This window comes from Mauremys mutica, chromosome 2 (assembly GCF_020497125.1).
Source record: "Mauremys mutica isolate MM-2020 ecotype Southern chromosome 2, ASM2049712v1, whole genome shotgun sequence".
Lineage (NCBI taxonomy): Eukaryota > Metazoa > Chordata > Testudines > Geoemydidae > Mauremys > Mauremys mutica.
The window spans coordinates 108,098,329-108,119,826 of NC_059073.1; the positions used below are offsets into that span (position 1 = coordinate 108,098,329).

At 43.8% G+C, this 21,498-nt stretch overlaps 1 protein-coding gene and 1 long non-coding RNA gene across 3 annotated transcripts in view; one reads left to right on the plus strand and one right to left on the minus strand.

The window, feature by feature from the left end:
- LOC123365349 overlaps window positions 1-18,025 on the minus strand; it is a 94,327-nt gene extending 76,302 nt beyond the window's left edge. The window contains exon 1 of the long non-coding RNA XR_006577536.1: window positions 17,900-18,025. This is a non-coding gene — a long non-coding RNA (uncharacterized LOC123365349). The remainder of the gene's footprint in view (window positions 1-17,899) is intronic.
- Window positions 1-21,498, plus strand: part of RIPOR2 (RHO family interacting cell polarization regulator 2) — a 70,749-nt gene that overhangs the window by 42,982 nt on the left and 6,269 nt on the right. The window contains exons 13-21 of one of the 2 annotated variants that reach the window (XM_045008113.1): window positions 733-1,416; window positions 4,173-4,357; window positions 6,179-6,347; window positions 8,011-8,146; window positions 9,240-9,401; window positions 10,380-10,538; window positions 11,972-12,174; window positions 18,241-18,324; window positions 20,510-20,600. In XM_045008113.1, coding sequence (XP_044864048.1) covers window positions 733-1,416; window positions 4,173-4,357; window positions 6,179-6,347; window positions 8,011-8,146; window positions 9,240-9,401; window positions 10,380-10,538; window positions 11,972-12,174; window positions 18,241-18,324; window positions 20,510-20,600 — 1,873 coding nt within the window. Of the gene's footprint in view, window positions 1-732; window positions 1,417-2,474; window positions 4,000-4,172; window positions 4,358-6,178; window positions 6,348-8,010; window positions 8,147-9,239; window positions 9,402-10,379; window positions 10,539-11,971; window positions 12,175-18,240; window positions 18,325-20,509; window positions 20,601-21,498 lie in introns of those variants that run through there. The other variant, XM_045008114.1, reaches the window with a different exon arrangement.

Consider the following 21,498-nt stretch of genomic DNA (forward strand, 5'->3'; position numbering starts at 1 on the left):
TGCCAGTAGCCAGCCACTTCCTGGAGCAACATGGGGCCATGGCAGGCAGGCAGCCTGTCTGAGCCCCACTGCTTCGCTGGACTTTTATCAGCCCAGAGATCACGATCAACTGGCAGAGGCTCCAGGATTGACCAGTCGATCGCAATCGATACGTTGGTGACCACTTCTATGTGACCTATGTTCACCAGTTACTCTTAGTATAACAAATACATTAATTTTTTGTCAAAAGTATTGCATGAGTAAAATTGTGTGTCCCTGAAAATCATGTAATATTAAATATTAACATGAGCTAGTTAAACAGCTTTGTGATTCTAGGATTTTTTTTATTGCTTTAGAAATGGAAAAAACAAAACAGGAAGTCTGAGCAATCATTAAACAAGTACAGACGTGCACAAAAGAACTGTAACAATATAACAATGAACAGGGCTTTTCTATGTGAAGTAGTAAAATGAATAATGCAAATTAAATTGCTGAGAATTAATCCAATTATACCTGTTCAGATCTTACTGTTGTGTCACGCTCAATAGTGGGCTCAGTTTAGTTTGCCAACGGAAAAGATACTGACCAAGTTTCCCAGACCTGATGTAGCCGGTAGCACTCCCACTGAAATGCGCAGGAGATGTGTCAGCTTATGCCAGGGCTGAATTTGTCTCTCTTTCTCTTTTACACACACGTACCGTGTGTGATGAATTCCTTGTGTTTTATTTTTACAAGTTTACATTATCTTTGCAGTCCAGTTCGCCAGACGACATCTTTGAAAATGGGATGGCAGGCACTGAGAAAAGACCAATATCTTTCAGCTTTGGTGATATACCCAATGGAGATTGTGCTCCCCCACCCATCACTGTAGATTCCACCTCTGCCCTTGACCCTTCCAGTCCTGAAATTACTGTGTCACCTCCAGAGCACAAATCCTCAAAAAACCCAATGATGGACAGTTCCAGCACAAACTCGTCCCTGGACTCTGCACCTGAGTCAAAAGACTTGAAGTCACAGCCAGAGCATACACCAGTACATGAGAACAAGAAAAGTTCCAGGGTAGCTTCTGAAGTTCACCAAAAGCCTCCAGGCCCTGGGAGTGATAACCTGTTTATAGATTCTAGTGTCCCAGTGTCACTTCTACAGGAGACAGATGACGTGTCAGAGCTGAAACCGGTGGAACTGGACACCTATGAAGGCAACATCACCAAACAGCTGGTAAAAAGGCTCACCTCTGCAGAGGCTCCAATGACACCTGAAAGGCTGCAGTGTGAGGGATCAATAAGTGGCGAATCAGAAGGATATAAGTCTTATTTAGATGGAAGCATAGAAGATGCCTTTCAGGGGCTTCTCCTAGCCCTTGAGCCACACAAGGAGCAGTATAAAGAATTTCAGGACCTGGACCAGCAGGTGATGCATCTGGACGATATTCTCAAAGTAAGTATCTTTTCAGAAAACAAACATAGAAAATCTGAATGAGTATGAGCAACCCTATTAATTGTAAACAGCAAAGTACAGTTTTTTTTAGTCTGTCAAGAGCTCACTGGGAAAATACCTAAAACCAAGTGCTTCACTCCAACCTTGATTGACCAACCATCTCTTTTAGAGTGACACATTTTAAAGCTTTGTTGTTTTCAGTTTGGTTACTATTACCTTACGTTCTTGAGCAATTTGTATTTTAATTTAATTAGATAGAAGCTGAAAAAATAGTGGGGTACCATAATCAACAAATAATTGAATAAATTTCCCCCACTGCAGAAATTACTTAGTGAAACTCTGACCTGTGTTATGCAGGAGGTCAGATCACAGCAGTCCCTTCTATCCATAAAAATCTACAGGTCAGATTCTCAGCTGCTATAATTCAGCTTGTCTTTATTGACATCAATAGAGCTCTGCCAGTTTATACCAGCTGAAGTTCTGGCCCTGTAACTGGATGAGTGGAATTGTTCAAAAACGTCTAGGTGGCTTAGGAGCACAAGGTCTACTGAAAGTTAGTGGGACTTGTGCTCTTAAATCATGTAGGCTCTTTTGTAACTAACACCCCTAAGTATCTAAATCATAGAATCACAGAAGTGTAGGATTGGAAGGGACCTCAAGAGATCTTCTGGTTCAGTCCTCTGCACTCAAGGCAGGACTAAGTAATGTTACAAATCCTGTAATTAGTCTAAGAATGAGACTGAAGCTAAAAGGAAAAAGTATTTTACATATGTTAAAGTACATAATGTCTTAACCTTAGATTTGTTTCACAGCTCTTCACTAAGATGCACATTTTTCCCCCCATGAAGATATTCATGATTCTTTATCATGAGGACAGAGTTAATTGGGAATAACTGCTTTCAAATGCTTCAGATTCATATGCCAGGCGGTCTGTTGGAATGATCTGGGTAGTGTAGAATTAGCCACATAATTGAAGAAGAGCATAACTAAGAAAAGGAGGGAGAGGTTGTCCTTTTGCGTTACCATTTTAACATCTGTGTTTCCATTGGCATTTACAGCTACATGATACTTTTCCAAGTTAAGTGCTTTTCTGACAGCCCGTTCCTCCTGCTCTGACTCCGTGAACTAGCTCCGAAGTGGATTTGTACATGAAAGACTACAAGTATCAGTTATTTTTGAACCTCCCAGCTGCTCTGCTGCTTGTGCAAATGAGGTCAGCTGTCAGAACAGTACTGGGGCAGGGGAAAATATTCATTTTCTCTGTCGGTGAAGCATATAAGACAAAGGAACAGAGGGGGGATGCATGTGCAGGTGGGATACTTGGACTCTTGAGACCATTGCTTCTTTGAGATCGCCATTCAACCTGTTAATTTGCTTGAGGATTGAGACTGTGGGTCACTAACCAAGTTGCTGGACTTCATGTTCAAAAGGTCAAGACAGAAGCTTGTTCTAGCTGAAGAAAGCTTCTCTTGACTGTGTCAGCAGGAAGAGAAAATTGACAGTGCAGTTGCTACAGTTTTATTTTGTACAGGACAGGAAGCTACATTACTAGCCCATCAAACATGTAAACTGAATGAAAGGCTGGATAACACATACCTATCTCACAGGGGTGTTGTGAGGATTGTTTGTTTAATGCTTATACAACCTTTGAAGGTGTAAGATACTATAAATGCTAAAGTATTAATATTATGTACAGATGGCATAGATGCAACACTCCAAATCACCCCAAGGTGTGGAAAAGTGTGGTTCTGGAATCAGATCTGAACTTCCCAGGCAGCTCATCCCTCACTAATGGGCTAAACCAGAACTCTGAATCTTAACACCAACTTTTAGGAAGGTTCTGTTCTGGAACCATACTTTGTGGCTTCAAGCCATCTCTGATGAGGATGATAAGTATAGCTACAACTGTAGAAATTGCTCTGCAAAACTGCTGAAGCTGATCCTAAGTCAAGTTACCGACTTAAACTCTGATCTTGCAAGATGATCCACACAAGCAAACATCTGTGCCCATGCAGAGCCCCACTGACTTCAGCATGGCAGAACACAGGGTCTGCCTGCATGGATCACTATGCAGGATTGGGGTCTTAGAGATTTCTTACAGAGGCCATGAAGCTTTACTTACACTTTCTCCCTGTTGTTCTGAGTTTCTCACTCAGTTCCTCCCTAGTGATATGAAAAGAAGGAATCTCCTCTGGTTGGAATTGTTACTTTCTGGGTTATAATATTGCCTTTAGGAATCTGCTTGTCTCCTGGGGTGTCCAGTGCCATATTTGATAGAGGAATGTCTTGTTTTTCTCCTGCTTCCAGTCCTGTACAGTAATCTGGAGAGATGGGACCAAATTCATACCATATTTAAACTCCATTGGTGTTATCCCAGGATTGAATTTGGCCCAGTACAGCTTAAATGAATGCATGTAATTAAGCTTCTGTACCTAAAATTACTGCTATGGAATGTGCCTTACGTTTTCAGCCTCCCACATGTTCATTAACAGATTGTCCTCTTTGAGGCCACTGAAGATCTTTTCAGTTGACTTTAAGTGAAATGTATGACAGAGTTGAACCCCAGCCCTGACGTTTTCTATTTGGAGCTTTTTCAGTGTGTAGACTTTGATTGTATTTCTTATGAAGGTCTGAAATTAATATAATCCAATAAAATTAAGTTTTAAAGCATATAAAAAGTTGTAAACTTCAATGTTATCCTTTTTTCAGTAGTTAAATATATTTTTGGTGTTCACTGGTTTGTTCTGCCTTTGCAGTGCAAGCCAGCAGTAAACCGAAGCAGGTCCTCCAGTGTCAGTCTAACAGTTGAAAGTGCTTTAGAAAGCTTTGATTTCCTGAACACCTCTGACTTTGATGATGAGGATGGTGGAGGTGATGAGGTTTGTAATGGTGGAGGAGGTGCTGACTCAGTATTTTCAGACACTGAGACTGAGAAGACTAGGTAAGTAAATAGTGACAGCCAGCTTGCGGTTCTCAAGGCAAGCCACTACACTAGTTCTTTGTCACTAACAGAGGATCCTGGTGCACACGTTATTCAAGGAAGATGAAACTAGATATTTGAAGTTATAAATCAAGAGGTTTTCTAGTGGTTAACGCACATGAAACACTGCAAATGCAGGTATCAATTTCTTGTTCAAACAGCTACACTCTGTCCCCCAAAAGGGAAGTGTAATAAATTGGCACACTGAGATCAATATCTGCAGAGCTTCTTCCTTGATATAGGTTTGGACCTGGTTTTCCTTGGTTTGGATTTAGTAACTAATTCCTCTCTGTTTTTCCTCCCACCCCTGTCTTTTCTCTCTAGCCCAATGAGTCTTTGCAGTGGATTAGGATTGTCAGTAACAGTAACACAGGGCCAGATTTAAACTGCATGGTGTAGGTTTCCTTTGGAATGCAAGAGTGATGACTGGTACTTGTTCATGGCCCTGCATGTTACGTGCCCTCATTCCACCACTGTCTTTGTGAGAGAAGTAGTTGTGTGTTTGTTATGTGCTGTCATGTCACCTTGTGAAGCTGACTGTGTTTTATCATTAGATCCTCATGTATACACTTGTAACCTGAGGAGAACTAAAACATGACCCAAGAAGTCTACACACTGCAAATATGACTGCAAAAGGAGCAAAGAACACACCGCGGTCTCCTAAAAGGGAAGCTACATTTCCCACTTCCCATCATAGCACTTGTAAGGGATTTTCCAGCACAACAAGCAATCACCATTCTGCCATGGGGGGTAGGGGAGAGAACCATCTCATTGCATACTCCCCTCCTCCCCCCCAAAAAACCCCTTGGACTTAACATGGAAATAAATTATGCAAATTACGTTGCTTGCTAACCTAGGCATTTATTAAATTCATCCTGCTCCTGCTGATGTGAATGACAAAACTGCCTGCAAAGTCAGGCCTTATATAAGCACCATAGCAATGAGTTAAGAGAACTAGCTTAAAATGAAAAGGTTTCCTTTTTTTTTTTTTCCTAATGAAGATTTTTGAAAGCAGCCTCAGTTCCTACTCTGATTTTAGGTGAATTTGAATGCATAGTTTAGAGGGTCCACTTAAAGCCGTGCAGGTGCTGTGATTTTTAAAACATGTAAATATGTGTTTGCATATTGGAAATCCGAATCGGGCCCTATTTTCAAACCATGAGAGAACATTGTTGCAACAACAAGAAAATGGAAATGATTTAAACACAGTGAGAATAAGTATCATCATGTGGAAAAAATATGGTGAACTGTTTGTTATACACACTATGCCTAAAACAGCAGATGGAACCATCATGTCTCTTATTCCAGCTATGTTTTCTTTTACTGACAATTAAATCTGGTGCCTGCAAAACACTGAAATGAGTTCTTAATGGTTTAATTTTTGAGAAACCACAAATCAATAATGCAGTTTAATCCAGAACAATTTGGTAACTAATAATGTCAACAGATGAAAAAATAACAAGTGCTAAGAAGGGCAAATTTCAAAGACTTCTTGGTGAGTTCTCCACAAAAGAGGCATTGTTCTGGAGAAACAAGTAGACCACTGTGGAAGCAATTTGTCTTTTAAATGTGTACAATCATTCCACATTCATTACACAATGTTACTGCCAAGTTAAGATATGATGTATTCATTAAAAGGTTTCTGGCTTATCAAGGGCTCTTTGGTTACAGATCACTGCTTGCAGCAATTCTTCATGTGCCTGATGTTAGTCATTTTGAGTTAATGTGCTCTGTCTGCATGAGAAGAAAATCAACTCCTTACCCAACTTCCTGCATTAACAGTTACAGGTCAGATCACCCAGAAGCCAGAGGGCACCTCAGTGAAGCTTTGACTGAAGACACAGGAGTTGGGACCAGTGTAGCTGGAAGTCCTCTCCCACTGACCACAGGGAATGAGAGTCTTGATATCACAATAGTTAAGCATTTACAGTACTGTACACAGCTCATTCAGGTACAACTGCTTTTGGGTTATATTTTTATTATAATATTCCTAGAGGCATTTGTGTGCCAGCTACTTACGGTTTAAATTGGCTGATGAATTTAGTACTGGGTGAAAGCAAGGCAGGAGTACTGCTAGACTGAACCAGTTGAGGGGCTGGCTGACACCAAGAAAGCTTCTGCAAATGTAGCTCTTCTAATGTGCCTCAGTCGTGACCTGCCAGACCTCTGTTATGCCAGTCCTGGCCCTCTTCAGCTGAGCACAAGACTTGCAACTATAGGGCAGTTGTGACATGAACTACTGGTGTCCACTACAGAAAGTGCAGACCGCTCAATTCACTTTCCCATTGGACCCAAATCCTGGCACTGATCCTGCCACTGACTTCCACTCCACACTCAGAGCAGCTGCAGGTCAGCCTTGTTATGTGACTTAGGCTTTCCAGACCTGACATGGAAGCCCATACATTCACTGTTAACTCTAGCTAAACCCCAGGCCATTGGAAGTCAACCAAGATGAGTGTGTTTTTTAAAAGCAAAAGGTATTTTGGGTATAAAAAACAAGATGATTCTTTAAATGCAGGAACTGTAAAATGCTACCTTTGCTTTGAACTCTGTGTGAAGCACAGTGGAATGTTGCACTGAAGTCCAGTCTCTGTGTGAACCAAGTCTGGATAGTTATACATTCCAGGAAGTTTTCCCTCCCTAACCAAAGTAAAAACTTGTCCCAGGATCTTCTGCTTCCTGAAGGGTGCCTCCTTTGGAGAACATCAGTGTTTTCCTATTGTATTGGAATACTGTATACTGGAGCCTCATTTACTGCATTAGGCTCTTCATTCCCACACAGACACAGTTAACATCTATTTCCAGTGGCCACAGGCTCACTCTGCTAGAATGGAAATCAAGTCCTGCTTCTATCATCTTGCTGATTTAGAGAGCTAAATCCCAGCCATATAGAATAAGGAAGAGTATTGGGCTCAATACAGGAGTAACTGCATGGAATTCTATGGGCTGCACATGTTATGCAGGTGGCCAGACTAGATGATCTAATGCTCTGCCCTAGTCTTAAACTCTATGGAAGGAGTTAGGTGCCTAAAGCAGCACTTTGCTATTTAAATGAGTATTTAGGTATTTCAGTATAGGCATAAAAATTGGGCCCCTAAGAAACAGTGAGCAACAACTGCGAAACGTACACACACAGAAGCTTTAAGGAGATACTATGCAGTAGAACCTAAAGAGTTGAACCACCAGAGTTTAAAAACTGACCAGACAACTACACACCTTATTTGGAACCGGAAGTACAGAATCAGGCAGCAGCAGAGATCCCTCCTCCCCCCCCAAAAAAAGCAAATACGGTACACTGTGTTAAATGTAAACTATTTAAAAAAAGGGAAATGAGTATTTTTCTTCTGCATAGTAAAGTTTCAAAGGTGTATTAAGTCAATATTCAACTGTAAACTTTTGAAAGAACCATAATGTTTTGTTCAGTTATGAACAATCTCCATTCCTGAGGTGTACTGTAGAACCTCTGAGTTACAAACAACCAGTTTCTCACTGCAGTTCTTAGATTAAATATATCTGTATTCAGATCAGACTATTTCAGCAAGATGAAACGTCTTCAGGACTCTTAGTAGGGTTCAGTAATTTTTTATTTTATTTTTTTACCCTTGTTTTATTAGCAAATTGTGTTCTCCAGTAAAACTCCATTTGTTGTAAGAAACCTCCTGGATAAACTGTCCAAGGAGATCGTAGTAGTGGAGAATCTTGCAGAGATCAGCAGTGAGAACATGGGGAACATCATCTCTGTAACTGAAGGTAAGCAACAGTAAGGGGGTTTGCTCTTTGGAAAGGGTGTGTGTGTGTGTGTTCCTAAGCAGTGATTTGTCTCACTTTTAGTAAATTCCATTGCACTAAAGGTTGACACACACAGTTGCAAATGCAAATGGACAGTGTCTGGTATCAGTCAACGGATGGTGGCAGGAGACGTCAGGCAGGGCTAAGGTAGGATATCCAGAAAGGCAAGGGGAGAAGGGAGAGATGCTCACTATTTCCAATGTGCCTCCTTTCCTCTACCACACACAAAAAAGCAGATGGCTGCCGTAGTAAAGGATATTGCCAAAGCAACTGGTGTGGGGTCTCCTCTGAGAAGCCAGATTCTTCCTCCACCTCTCCTTGTCCAGAATGCTGAGATTATTTGGGGGAGCTCTAGTTTACAGGATCAGAGGAATGACACCATCTCTGAATAGTTTGTTTAGGAGACTACTTCAATTACCATTATTGACTAACACTTAGCAGCTCTGTAGCATCTTTAAAAAGTTTTACAAATATTATTAATCCTCACAAGCACTGTGGACTAGGCAAATATTGTTAGCATTACTCTGCTGAGCAAGAAACTGAGGCAAAGCACTTAGGTGAGTTGCCCTAAAAAGAGTGTGCGCCAGAGCCAGGTTTAGAAATCTGGAGTTTGTGGTTCCCAGTCCTGTGTTCACCCTGTTACCTCACATCTCTTTGGTACTTAATGGTAATTGAATAACTATTTTCCAGTTTCCAATACTGGATCAGAAGCAAGCTTGCTTTCATCATTTTGGGAAGCCAAAATACCTTAAAAGCTCTAAGAGCTGGCACTTCCTGTGCATTGGGAAGTTGACTACTCAGCAGTGGGGTGGGAACAAGTATTTATCTACCCTTATGTTTTTGTTATACTAACACACAGGGCCGGCTCCAGACCCCAGCACGCCACAGGCACGTCTGCGGGAGGTCCACCGGAGCCGCGGGACCGGCGACCGCTAGAGCGCCCCCCGCGGCGTGCCGCCCTGCTTGGGGCGGCGGAAATCCTAGAGCCGCCCCTGCTAACACAGCAATCTGATCTCTGCAATTTTGTTTCACTGGTTTTGTTTTTCCTCCCCAGCAATTCCAGAATTTCATAAAAAGTTATCACTGCTGTCTTTCTGGACTAAGTGCACGGGTCCCACAGGAGTGTATCATACCTCTACAGACAAGATGATAAAGCAGCTGGATGTCACTTTTGCCACAGCTGTGAATGAAGAGTGCCCAGGACTTGCAGAAACAGGTAGATTCTTCAAAAAACAAAATTTCTACCCATAAGTCAAGGTGGATCTGGCAGAATCTGTCTTGTAGTGGGCTTCTGAAAAATGCCAATATGCGGAGACCAAGTTTTGCTCATCTTCAGCTACAACTCTTCAGTCCCACAGAAGTCAACTGGGATGTGGTTCAAAAACCTTACCTGAGAGTAACTGATTTAAATGTTTGGGGTTTTTTGCCACAACTTGTAAAGCCAGAAGATTTTGCCCAAAATAGTAAACCTAAAGAAATTAACTGTTTTAAAGTCCACATGATTATTTAAAATATATATATATATGACTAGCTCTGATAGTGCATTAGTTTAGTCAGATATTAGGGGGAAATTCTCTATTTGCACCGCCCAGGTCATTCTCTTGCCTGTTCTGCCTGCCAAATTCACACTGACGTCAATAGAAGCTTTGCGTATGAACATAAAATAGCAAAAGATCCATGCTCCAGGCCAACTCCTGCCCCTAGGCAATTTCATTGACTTCAGTGGTATTACAGAGGTGCAACTGGGCACAACATTTGGTCCTCTATTTAATAATGCACTGTCAGGTGGAGAGAAAGGATAGTCTAATGGACAAGGTGGTGCATTGGCTTCAAGAGTTTCAATTGCTGGCACAGCCACAGACAGCCTGTGTGATGTAGGGCAAGTCAAACTGGTCAGTCCCCCTTCTGGAAGTTGGCAATAGTTCTTCCCTACCTCACACAGTTTCATCAGGATAGAATCTATTAATGATTGTGAGGAGCTCAGATATTACACATATGAGGACCAGACAGAGGACAATGTTGCCCTTAGTGAAGATTAGAAATGCTGATGCTGGGAGGTGTCTTTTCTTTTTTAAGTTCTACCTTTCTTTCATGTTTTAAAGTGTCAAACCAAGTTAATTGCAGTGTTTTCTCTGCCTAAAGTTTTTTGCTCTTGTTAATACAATGTTCCTTTGTCTTTTCCTGCTGCACGTAGTATTCAGAATCCTGCTATCTCAGATCCTCGACCGAACAGAACCAGTCCTCTCATCCAGTCTGCCCTCTGAAATCCTAACAGTTTTTCAGTATTACAATTATTTTGCCAGCAACGGTGTTAGCGACCTTGGAAGCTATTTGTTGCAACTTGCAAAAGAAGGTAGAGTGTTTAAGTTCTGGCTGGAAGAAGGGAAATGTATCAAGGTGCTTTTGAGCAGCAGATAAAACAATTCAGCCCTTGGGCTGATTTTTCATTAACTAACAGGGAAAAGAGGGAAACAACTGCCTTGGGTGTTTGAATAGGATTGCAGTGGCACATGTGTATACGGAAGAAAGGGGCGGGTATGTCCAACTGACACTGCCCCCTCCCCTCCATGCTCATGAGTATTAAAAACAAGTGTGTAGAAAGAACTAATGTTTTGGGGCTGGATGGTACTGTTGGATTGGTCCCAAAATTTGGAAGGTGCTGAGTGCCCACAGCTTTTACTGATTTCAGTCTCTTTGTGCCCATCATCCCTTTTGAACCGATCTCATGAAGTGCCGAGCCTCTCTTGGGAAGTGCTGAGGAAGTTGAGCAAACTCTTTGCCTTGCCAGAGGTGCTCAGCACTTCAGAAGACCTGGCCCTGTGAACTCAACAGGGCAACAGACACTTGGCACTCGTTGGGACTCAGCCCATCATGCTCTAGACTTTCGCTCCTGGAGACGTGAATTTCAGTTGTTAATCTAGTGCATCTGAAATGGAGTTTGATGGACTCCTCCTAGTCCCCTGTTCTACATGAGACAGTAGCACATCTTGGCATAGCTGCCAGCTTTTACTCAACAGATAGGAGAGATGTTCAGTACTGAGGCATGTTAGCAGGGGCTGTCAGCAGAGATGGACATAAGTGGGCAGGAAAAACTGGCACATAATGTCCTTGGTACCAATATATAGCAGAGGAGAAGATCTGACTCAAAGCAAGGCCTCCCCACATAGTGCTTCCATGGGGCTGTGTGGAGAAGCTTGCACAACGCCTGCTCTCAATGTGGCTGGCTGAAGCCAATGCTATTAGACACTCACTCATGAGTCTAGTCACTTTTCTAAAACAAAACAAAAACTAATAACCCAATATAGCATCACTATTACTATAATCAGATGTCTTGAGTAGCGTTTACACTGGACACAGATATGTGGTCTTAGATACAGAACATGCCTAAGGAAAACATGCCTCAAACTCAACTCTCCCCGTAAGATATTAAGTTTCCCTTGCTACAGTCACTGATTAGAACTTGAGTTTTCTAGCTGCAGTAAGATTTGATTATTTCACTTTGGGCTGGAAATAAGATACCTAACATTCCATTTAGCACATCCACACATGTTACTCCTGTTGAGAATGTATGCCAGTTCTCAGCAAGAGTATCTGGGATACACAGCCCAAAAATCAAAACACTCCAAGTCAGAGCATTGCAATGCTGGCAACTCAATGAAGCAGGATTTTTTCACCTCCCCTTTGTGCCAGTGGATAGCTATTTTAAGTGGAAAGGAGCAACGTAATACATGGGGAGAATAAATGAACAAAAGGAGAATATTGACATCTCTTTCTTTTACATTCCAGCCTCAGTGGTTCAGAAGCTGCAGACATTAAAAGATGAAAAACTGCTACAGAATATAGCTGAGCTAACCTCCAGCAGTCTTCCACCTCAGCAGGAAGTACTGAGGTCCTTGGCTTTACTTCTGACTGAAAATAAAAATGAAATTGGCGAGGCTGTGACACTACTCTTGTCAACTTCAGCAAAAAACAGGCATTTCAGGGAGAAGGTAGGGGACAGAGGAACAATACCTAACTGAAAAAACAACATACAACATAGGAGACCTAGATAATCATGTTCCGGCTAATGTGTAAAGTAACTTCTCAGAGTCTTGCAGTGTTATTGTAGCTATGTTGGTCCCAGAATATTAGAGAGACAAGGTGGGTGAGGTAATGTCTTTTGACTTGATTTATGTTATTTGGACCTGAAGAAGAGCTCTGTGTAAGTGCAAAAGCTTGTGTCTCTGACCAGCAGAATTTGGTCCAATAAAAGACATTACCTCACCCATCTTGTTTCTCCAAGTCTGACATAATATACAAACATGCAGGTATGCCTGTTGATATCTGTCACAATCATATCTGGTAACTAATTTAAAACTATTTGGTTTGCATTGTATTCTCCAACCATCTATCATGTTTCCGCATTAGTGGATGTGCTGGGTTGTTTATCTGGTGATTATTGAAATGCTGCTGGGCCATTCTTCAAGCACTGCCCTTTTGGAAAGAGATGGTGGTAAGGTGGTAAGATCTGGGCAGCATCCCGATTTCTAGAGGAAGGGAATTGCTGATGACCAAACAATCAGCTTCATGGTCCCTAATTAGGTGATAAAAAGAATTTGGATCAAAGACTTTAGATAAAACATGATTTGAAATTAAGGCAGTGTAAACAAGTGAACTAAAGAGAAGGGAGAGGTAATGATTGACTTTTGTACCTGCAATACTCTTCCCCATTTCTGCTTCTACTCCAGTGAAAGTTCATTCTTGGGTGCCCTGGTTGTGAGGAGGGGGCAGAACAGGAGGAGGGTGTGATGGGTCCAGAGGGGGTGGGGACAGCAATCCAGATCAGTGAGAGGTTGCGTCACTATTTGCCCTGCAACCCAAGGTGCACCTCACAATGCTTTGCTGCTGTAGTTCCTAGCCTGGGTTGCTCACAGCCAGCCTACCAGCTTGCAGGTCACAGCCTGAGTGTCTCTGGGCCGCCCGGGGAGGGGGGGGGCAAGTGGGGCAATTTGCCCCAGGCCCCGGGCCCTGCAGGGGCCCCCACAACAGTTTTTCGGGGCCCCTGGAGCAGGGTCCTTCACTCGCTCCGGGGGCCCCGGAAAACTCTCGTGGGGCCCAGGCCCCCAGAGCTTCTTCACTCCCGGTCTTCGCTGGCGGGGGGTCCTTCCTCTCCGGGACAGAAGGACCCCTCGCCGCCAAATTACCGCCGAAGCGGGACCCGCCGCCAGAGTGCAGCCGGGTCTTCGGCAGTAATTCGGCGGCAGGGGGGGGTCCTTCCGTTCTGGGACCCGCCGCCGAAGTGCCCCGAAGACCCGCGGTGGGGGCTGCACTTCGGCGGCGGGTCCCGCTTCGGCGGTAATTCGCCGATGGGGGGGTCCCGAAACGGAAGGACGCCCCGCCGCCGACTTACCGCCGAAGCAGGGCCCCCCGCCGCCGAAGACCCCGGGCTCCCGGAATCCTCTGGGCGGCCCTGGAGTGTCTGTGTGTTAAACAGCCCTTGTTCAGTGGCTCTGACCGCAGCAGCCTGTCTATAGCCCCACTCTGCCTTCCAACAGCTTTAATTACAAAACCAGCAAAGTGACCCTGACAAGCTCCCTGTCCCAAACTTCCTCCAAGTCGTGTATTGTAGAACATCCAGCCCTCTCCTGGACTGTTCAGATAAATAATAAGGTCCATTTGTTCCTCTAAAAACATAACCTACCACTTCACTGGGGTAAATACACCCTTTCATTTAATACTGCACTGAGTTAGTTCATAGTAAAACTAAAACAAATGTATGAACAATAGGTCATAGGTTGAGTGATGCCAAGTAACTGGAATAAAGTTAGAAAGGGTCACAAGCAAATGAAAGTGAAAACATGCATCTAAACTTAACAGAGTAAGGCACGGGTTTTGTTCAAGATGGTTTCTCTCACCGGTCATAATTAACTTTTTCTCAGTCAGGACCTTCTACAAAAGCATAAGGGGGTGATTTCCACAGTCTTCCTAAGTAGGCTTCTCACCTATAGTCAGTTCCAGAGACTTCAGCCGCAGCTTGGTTGAAGGACCTATCTTTCTCAGCATGCTAAGAGCTGTCGGAGAAAAACTCAGTTCTCGCTTTCTGTTTGGGTGCAGCAAAATCAAATCTTCAGCAAAGAGCGTCGGCTAGTCTCTGGGAGACTGCGCCGCTTACTCTAATTGCATCCAGTGAGACGAACAGATTGTCAGTAGCCCACACAGAAGGGAAAGGGGAGGGAAGATGGGTTCACACACTCCTAGACCCAGGCAGCTTCCTCGCCGGACTATGCCAGGCTGAGTCAGCCCACCGTGGGTCGGATCTCCTAAAGATCCACTAGTTACCGGGCTTGCGTTAGAGCAGTCCTGATCATGAGCTTCCGCTTCACAGGGTACTCTGGGCGTCTTCCAATAACGATCACTCACACTGGTGTACACACACACACACACACACACACAGGCCTCTTTTTAACCCTTTTTTAACCTTTTTAAATTTTTTTTTTTTTTAAACCACGATGCATCTTTACCTGGTCCGGACCAATACCATAAGGTGGTATGACAACCCCGCTTGAGGCGGTAAAAACCCCTCAGCACCGGTGCATTCTAATGCATTTACCTATGCATTACCTTATGTATTACCTTATGCATTTCCTTGGCCAACTCAGCAGTTCCCAGTACTGCTATAAACTAACCTTATTGGGGCCTCTCCCCAATACCACTCTGCATTTGATCCTGCTGCACAGTCAATAAGTTCAGATGGCGTGAGCCCAACAGAGACAGACGTTCCCACAGACAGTCCTCCTCCGACACCCCAATAGAGATTTCAAAAGGTCTCTTACCTCTATTGTGGCGCCATGGGGTTCGAAGGGGAACGATCCGTAGTAGCCGTCTGTGTATCCGTGGGCGTTGCCATCCCGGACGAGCCCCCAAATTGTCGGAGAAAAACTCAGTTCTCGCTTTCTGTTTGGGTGCAGCAAAATCAAATACTTTATTCTTTCTCTAGTAATTACAATAGAGGGAGGGAGTGTCCTAGGAAACAGGGTTGCCCCTTGTCCCGGACAGGTCTCTCTCAATTAGTAAACAAATACAGCAAGCATTTATACTTTTGTTACAGACAATAGCTAGCAATCATGGAGACAGTAAAGAGAAAACATTTGCATTTGTTTATACATAAGCCTTTCTGCTATCTTATTTGTCTCACTACTAAAAAAAGCAAGACTGCACATTGCAAGGTCGTAATAACTTTCACACAGTTCACTCTGTCTTACATTATCTTGCTTCTACAAATCTCACATCATTAGGATCACAGCTAGCCTAACTCATGCTAACTAACTAACATTCATTAAGATCTCTTCAAAGCCTTGTTAATATTTTCTGGCTTCCACAGAGCTCTGGTCTCTTGTCTTTCTAGTCATGGATGCCAAAGATGGCTTCTGTCCTTGCTTATATCTTCCAAAGTTCTATGACTATTTCAAGATGCAGGATGAGCTCATAACATTATTCCCTTCCTATGGGCTTCTCATCCCCCTGTATGTAAATGGGGCTTCCATTGTTTTGATTCCACCATGCTTAATTTATCTAGAAGACAGGTGTAATAGGTTCACTACTCACTGCTGGCATACCTCCTCATGGCTAATCTGGGGATTAGTTTGCCACTGGTTGGATGCCCTTTCCGGCAGTCACTCAGCCTCAGTCTCACACTCCAGAAGCCAGGGTAGTAATCTTCCTTGTGACACAGCTGCTCCCTCTTCGTGACGTGGCCCTCCAGCCAGGTCACTATAGTCCTCCCCTTTCAGGGTCTGTCAATGTCTCTCTGGATAAGCTATTCCAGGTAGTCTTCCATCCTATGTCCAAGGCTGTGCCACTTCCCCAGTGTCTGGTTGGGGAAACTGGGCCTGCCATCTACTCCAAGTTCCAGCTCACAGACCCTATGCTCCACAACCACGGTCTACTTTCTCTCAGACCTAGGTGCTCCTTTCCTGGGCTCTGTCCTACTCCCTCCTTCTATCCTCTGGGTTTGCTACCTGTTTGAGCTTCCTTTGCTCCCCATGGCTGCTTTCCCCTGGGGCTTCTTGCCAGACCATGCAATCTCTAACATACATCTCTCCTGGCAGAGTGACTACAGATTTTCTGTCTGCCGCCCCCTTCTGGTGTTAGCTTTATAGAAGCCCTGCCTGTTCCTGCCCAGGTGAGCTTCATCCTTAATTAAGCATTATGGAGCCCTGGCTTCCCTCCAGGTGCAGCCTATGCAGTTAGTTGGCCCATCTAGCCTACCTTAATCCCCTCAGGTCTGGTGTGTGGTCTCCTTTCTCTCCTGCCTGGGAGGGAACCTGTTTTTCCCCAGATTGGAAAGCCTAATATCAATGAGTATCAGTAATGCCTTATATAGTGTTAGTGCATATAATTCACATGATATTAATCACCAGCATATCATAAAAGAGCTCACTCTGTACACTTTTATAACACAGTACTATTGTATACAATCAGTTGATTCAACTGCTTATCGCTTGAAGTCCCACCCACCGTCTTTAGGCTAGTAAACCTTTTGCAATGTAGTCTTTGACAAGTAAAACCCAGACCAAGCTTCCCTCTCCTGCTGGAGATCTCCTACCCCACTTCTTAGTGTGAGGTTTGCCTCCACCCTTTAACTTGATGGATCTGTTTAGGTGATATGTAAATACATTCTCATTGTCATTCAGAATACTTTGGAAGTAACTCACAGGTAGAGAAAACATGTTCCTTTGGGCTTGGCTACACTTACAAATTTGCAGCGCTGCAGCAGGGTGTGAAAACACACCCTCTCCAGTGCTGCAAATTGCGGCGCTGCAAAGCGCCAGTGTAGTCAAAGCCCCAGCGCTGGGAGCGCGGCTCCCAGCGCTGTCCGTTATTCCCCACAGGGAGGTGGAGTACGGACAGCGCTTTGACTACACTTAGCGCTTCAAAGCGCTGCCGCAGCACCGCTACCGTGGCAGCGCTTTGAAGTGCTAAGTGTAGCCACAGCCTCTGTCTAGTGCAGATCTGTTTACCAACTCCACTGGAATGCTTGGTTTAAACACACTTTAGTCATAAGCCTAGCATATACCTTTACTTGTGTATGCACAAGAATATTAATCAGTCAGTTATTAGTTTTCAAATGATACCTCACAAGGCCTGTTTTGTACTAAGATTATTACAAGAGTGTGGAGGGTGTGAATACAGAGGTGCTTAGTGTCACGGGGGAAATGACAGAATGCAAAAGAAGGGGAGAGAAAAATGCTCATTCTCCTTTTGGTCATCTTCCTCTGTCCCTCTATTCTCTCTTTCCTCAGTCTCTCTCTATTTTATCCTTCCTCATTTTCTAATTGTGCAATATCAGTGCTCTGTGCTACCTTGCCCCTCTTCTGCAATGGACAAAAAAAATGTCCTCTTCTCCTAGCACAGGCCTGCTGCATTTATGTCTGGTTCACTGCTAAAGGGAAAAGGCGCCATGGTGCTTGTATCAAAACACCCTAGAATTCACTAGGAGCTGCCTGCTCTTGAGATTTGTGACTAACGCAGATTCTTGTTTGTTTAGCAGTGACTGGAACATCTCTAGAACTGAGCTGTGAACTTGGTTTAGCAGCTTCTGATAGTCATTTTCATTCTCTCTGAGTTCCAATCCAGCCTAGGTCACTAGTGACCAAAGTCATTACCATCCCTGGGCCTAGAGGGACCACCTTGAAAAGGGAGAGAGCAGTTCAGTCTCAGTCATGACCCACTTACTTCATGTGAAATCCAGCCCAAGTTTTGTGATGTATTCATGGGAAGAGCTAGTGGTCTTGGTCCAGTTCTTAGCGAGAAAGTGTGCACATTAAAGCAATCAACAATAATTGGTGCCCTTGATGGAAGTTTCTCAGAGACGCCAATCAATGACATACCCCATTATCATATCCGGAGCCATCCAATTACCCAATACACGATGATTTTTCCTTTTCAATCCTGTATCCACATTGTTAGGTAATTTGGTTTTGCATGTTTGGAAATGTAGCGATACATACATTACTTTCACTTTTCTCCTCAACACAGCTACAAAACATCTTAATTGGTGTCCTTCTGTTTTCCAGGCTTTAATTTACTACTGTGAAGTGCTAACACAGCCTAACCTCCACCTACAGAAAGCAGCTTGCATGGCACTGAAATGCCTTCAGGTAAAATGTGATGTAATCAGTTGTTGAACTTTGTTCTTGCTTTGAACTTCCATGGGAGAACAAAGTAAAGATTCTATTCAGTAGATCAGTGGTTCTCAAACTGTGGGTTGGGACCCCAAAGTGGGTTGCGACCCTATTTTAATAGGGTCACCAGGGCTGGCTTAGGGCTTGGCTACACTTACAAATTTGCAGCGCTGCAGCAGGGTGCGAAAACACACCCTCTCCAGCGCTGCAAATTGCGGCGCTGCAAAGCGCCAGTGTGGTCAAAGCCCCAGCGCTGGGAGCGCGGCTCCCAGCACTGTACGTTATTCCCCACAGGGAGGTGGAGTACGGACAGCGCTGGGAGAGCTCTCTCCCAGCGCTGGCGCTTTGACTACACTTAGCGCTTCAAAGCGCTACCGCGGCAGCGCTTTGAAGTGTAAGTGTAGCCAATGCCTCAGACTTGCTGGAGCCTGGGGCTGAAGCCCAAGCCCCACCACCCAGAGCCAAAGCTCAAGGGCTTCAGCCCTGGGTGGGGGAGCTCAGGCTTCAGCTTCAGCCCTGGGCGGCGGGGCTCAGGTTACACACTCCCTGCCTGGGGCTGAAGTCCTTGGGCTTCAGATTTGCCTCCCACCCCAAGCACTGGGGCTCAGGCTTTGCCCCCACCCCACCCCACACCCAGGGCAATGGGGCTCAGGTGGGCTCACTCAGGCTTTGGTCCCCCCCTCCTGAGATCATGTAGCAATTTTTGTTGTCAGAAGGGGGTCGTGGTGCAATGAAGTTTGAGAATCCCTGCAATAGAGCCTCTTGAGCACAGAGATGCACATACAGCAAGATGCAAACAGCAGCAGCAACATGAGCATTGCTTTTTATTTTGTATTTTGTGCCCTGATATTTTACAAATGGCTTGTTGGCCTGAATTGTTTAGAATCTTGGTTTTTAAAGCAATCAGTTTCTGATGATGATTAACTATGCATTAGGCATCTGTCTCTTTGTGCCTTGATAAAAAGGATCTTATTTCTCTTAGGCGATAGAGGGTATGTGCTACATGGAAAAAAAAAAAGTACAGAGTCTTGGTAGAGGGGAAAAAAATTGGCTTCTTGAGCAAAATGATAATGGACATAACCAAAAAATGTAAAAGGGGGAGGGGAGAGAGAGAGAGATGGAGACATACTAGCTGTTCTCAATCCCTGAACCCTCATATGGTCCCTGAAGTTAGGTAGCTCCAGTAGGTGCCCCATCCAAAAAAAAAGTTATATTTCATGAGATATAGACATTACAGAGTGGTGATCCCTCTGCCACCAGTACTCCTGTTCTTTTTGCAGATACAGACTAACACAGCTGCTACTCTGAAACATATTTTTAACAGTGAGACTGATTAACCATTGGAGCAAACTACCAAGAGATCAAGATTTGGGGACTTCTGGGAAGATATGGTTTAGCCAAACACAAGTTATTGGGCTAAATACAGGGGTAGCTGGGTGAAATTTAAAGGCCCATGTTATACGGGAGGTCACCCCAGATGATCTAATGGTCCCTTTAAAAATCTATGAATCTGTGAAGAACCGGCCTATAATGGAAAATGGAAACACTTGAGATTTTACTCTTAGCTGACCTCCACACCCACCCTAACCTTAGCCCTACCCCATTGTCTGGTTTTTCTGCTATTCTCCTCCTGGGGAGGAGATGGGAGTGAATGAACCAGGACAGATAGTTATGTTGCTTAATGCGCAAATGGAAAGTGCTCAGATACTACAGTGATGGGTGAAGTATATAAGAACCAGAAGAGAAGAAGAGAATCGCTATTTCGAAAAAGACATCACATTAAACTTTAAAAAAAAATATAATAAGTCATCTCATATTTTGGAGCCACATAATCTATGTTCCTTTAAACACCTTCTTTCTGGGGTGATGGGACAGCACCCATCTCTGTTCCACTCATCACCACTTTCACAGTTGTAGCACCCATGGCAAGGGCAATCACAACTGTTGCTTTGTCCAAAGGTCTGAGATTTTTGCATCAGAAGTGTTACTCCTTGCTCTCTGGGAAAGTAACAAATTGAGTTCAAACACGGAGATGCAAATCACTGTTTGTATGTGTTTGGGGTGGGAGAGAGATGTGGAGAAGGAGGTTTACGTATACCCACTCAAGAATACGAATAGATAGTAACTGGTAATGTCAACACATGTTTTTTTCACTTTCTAGGCTACTGAAAGTATTAAAATGCTAGTTACGCTGTGCCAATCTGACAATGAAGAAATCAGAAAAGTAGCATCTGAAACCCTTCTCTCTCTTGGTGAGTTGTGTGTGTGGTCTATTTTACTGTTGTATACAGTATCTAATTAACACAGCCAAGAAGCATACACATTTTAAGACAATAAAAATACAACTGGACCTGTAGACTCAAACAGCTTAAAAAAAAGAAAGAAAAAGAAACCAAAAGAAATTGGACCAAAATGGGTGGGGGGGGGGGGGACTCATACAAAAAAGAGGAAGAAGAGAAGCTAAAAATGGTTGAGAAGGCACTGACCCTAACAGAAATACCTTGCTGGCAACCTGGACGACAAATATTAAAAATTCCATAAAGGCCTACCCTGTGCAAAGTAAAATGAGAAAAGGGGTAGGTTTTATAACTTAGTGTTTCTCAGCCTTTTTGATACCAGGGACCAGCTTGCTGCTTTTGTAAACTGTCAGGGAGATCTCAGGGACTGGCACCAGTCTATGGACCAGTCGTTGAGAAACCTTGATCTAACTTACATCTTCTAATGTGGCCCTATTGGTGGGGGGTTTTTCCCTACAACTCTGCCCCTTGTGCCCTCAGCCAGTAAATTACACTGACATATACTCACCATGACAAACCAGCATGTTACTAACCCCTCTATATAGCCCCAAATGTGGCCTTCTTTTCTCAAACCCAAATAGAATTAACCTTGGGACAGAAAGCAAGAGCAATCAAGTCAATCTCATTTACCTTGCAGATCAATGTATATAGGGTGGGGAAAAGTATAGAGAAAGAAAAGGGGTATTAATAACCAGAGCTCTTGGGTATGCTGGGGTTCTGCAGCCAGGGAATCCAATCCCTCCTGCTGAACTTCTTTCCAGAATCAAAGATTTAATTGTTAAGAAAATTGTATCTCTAGCCCTCGCAGCTATGAAGAAACCCTTCCAAACATGAACAGTGTATACTGATGGTC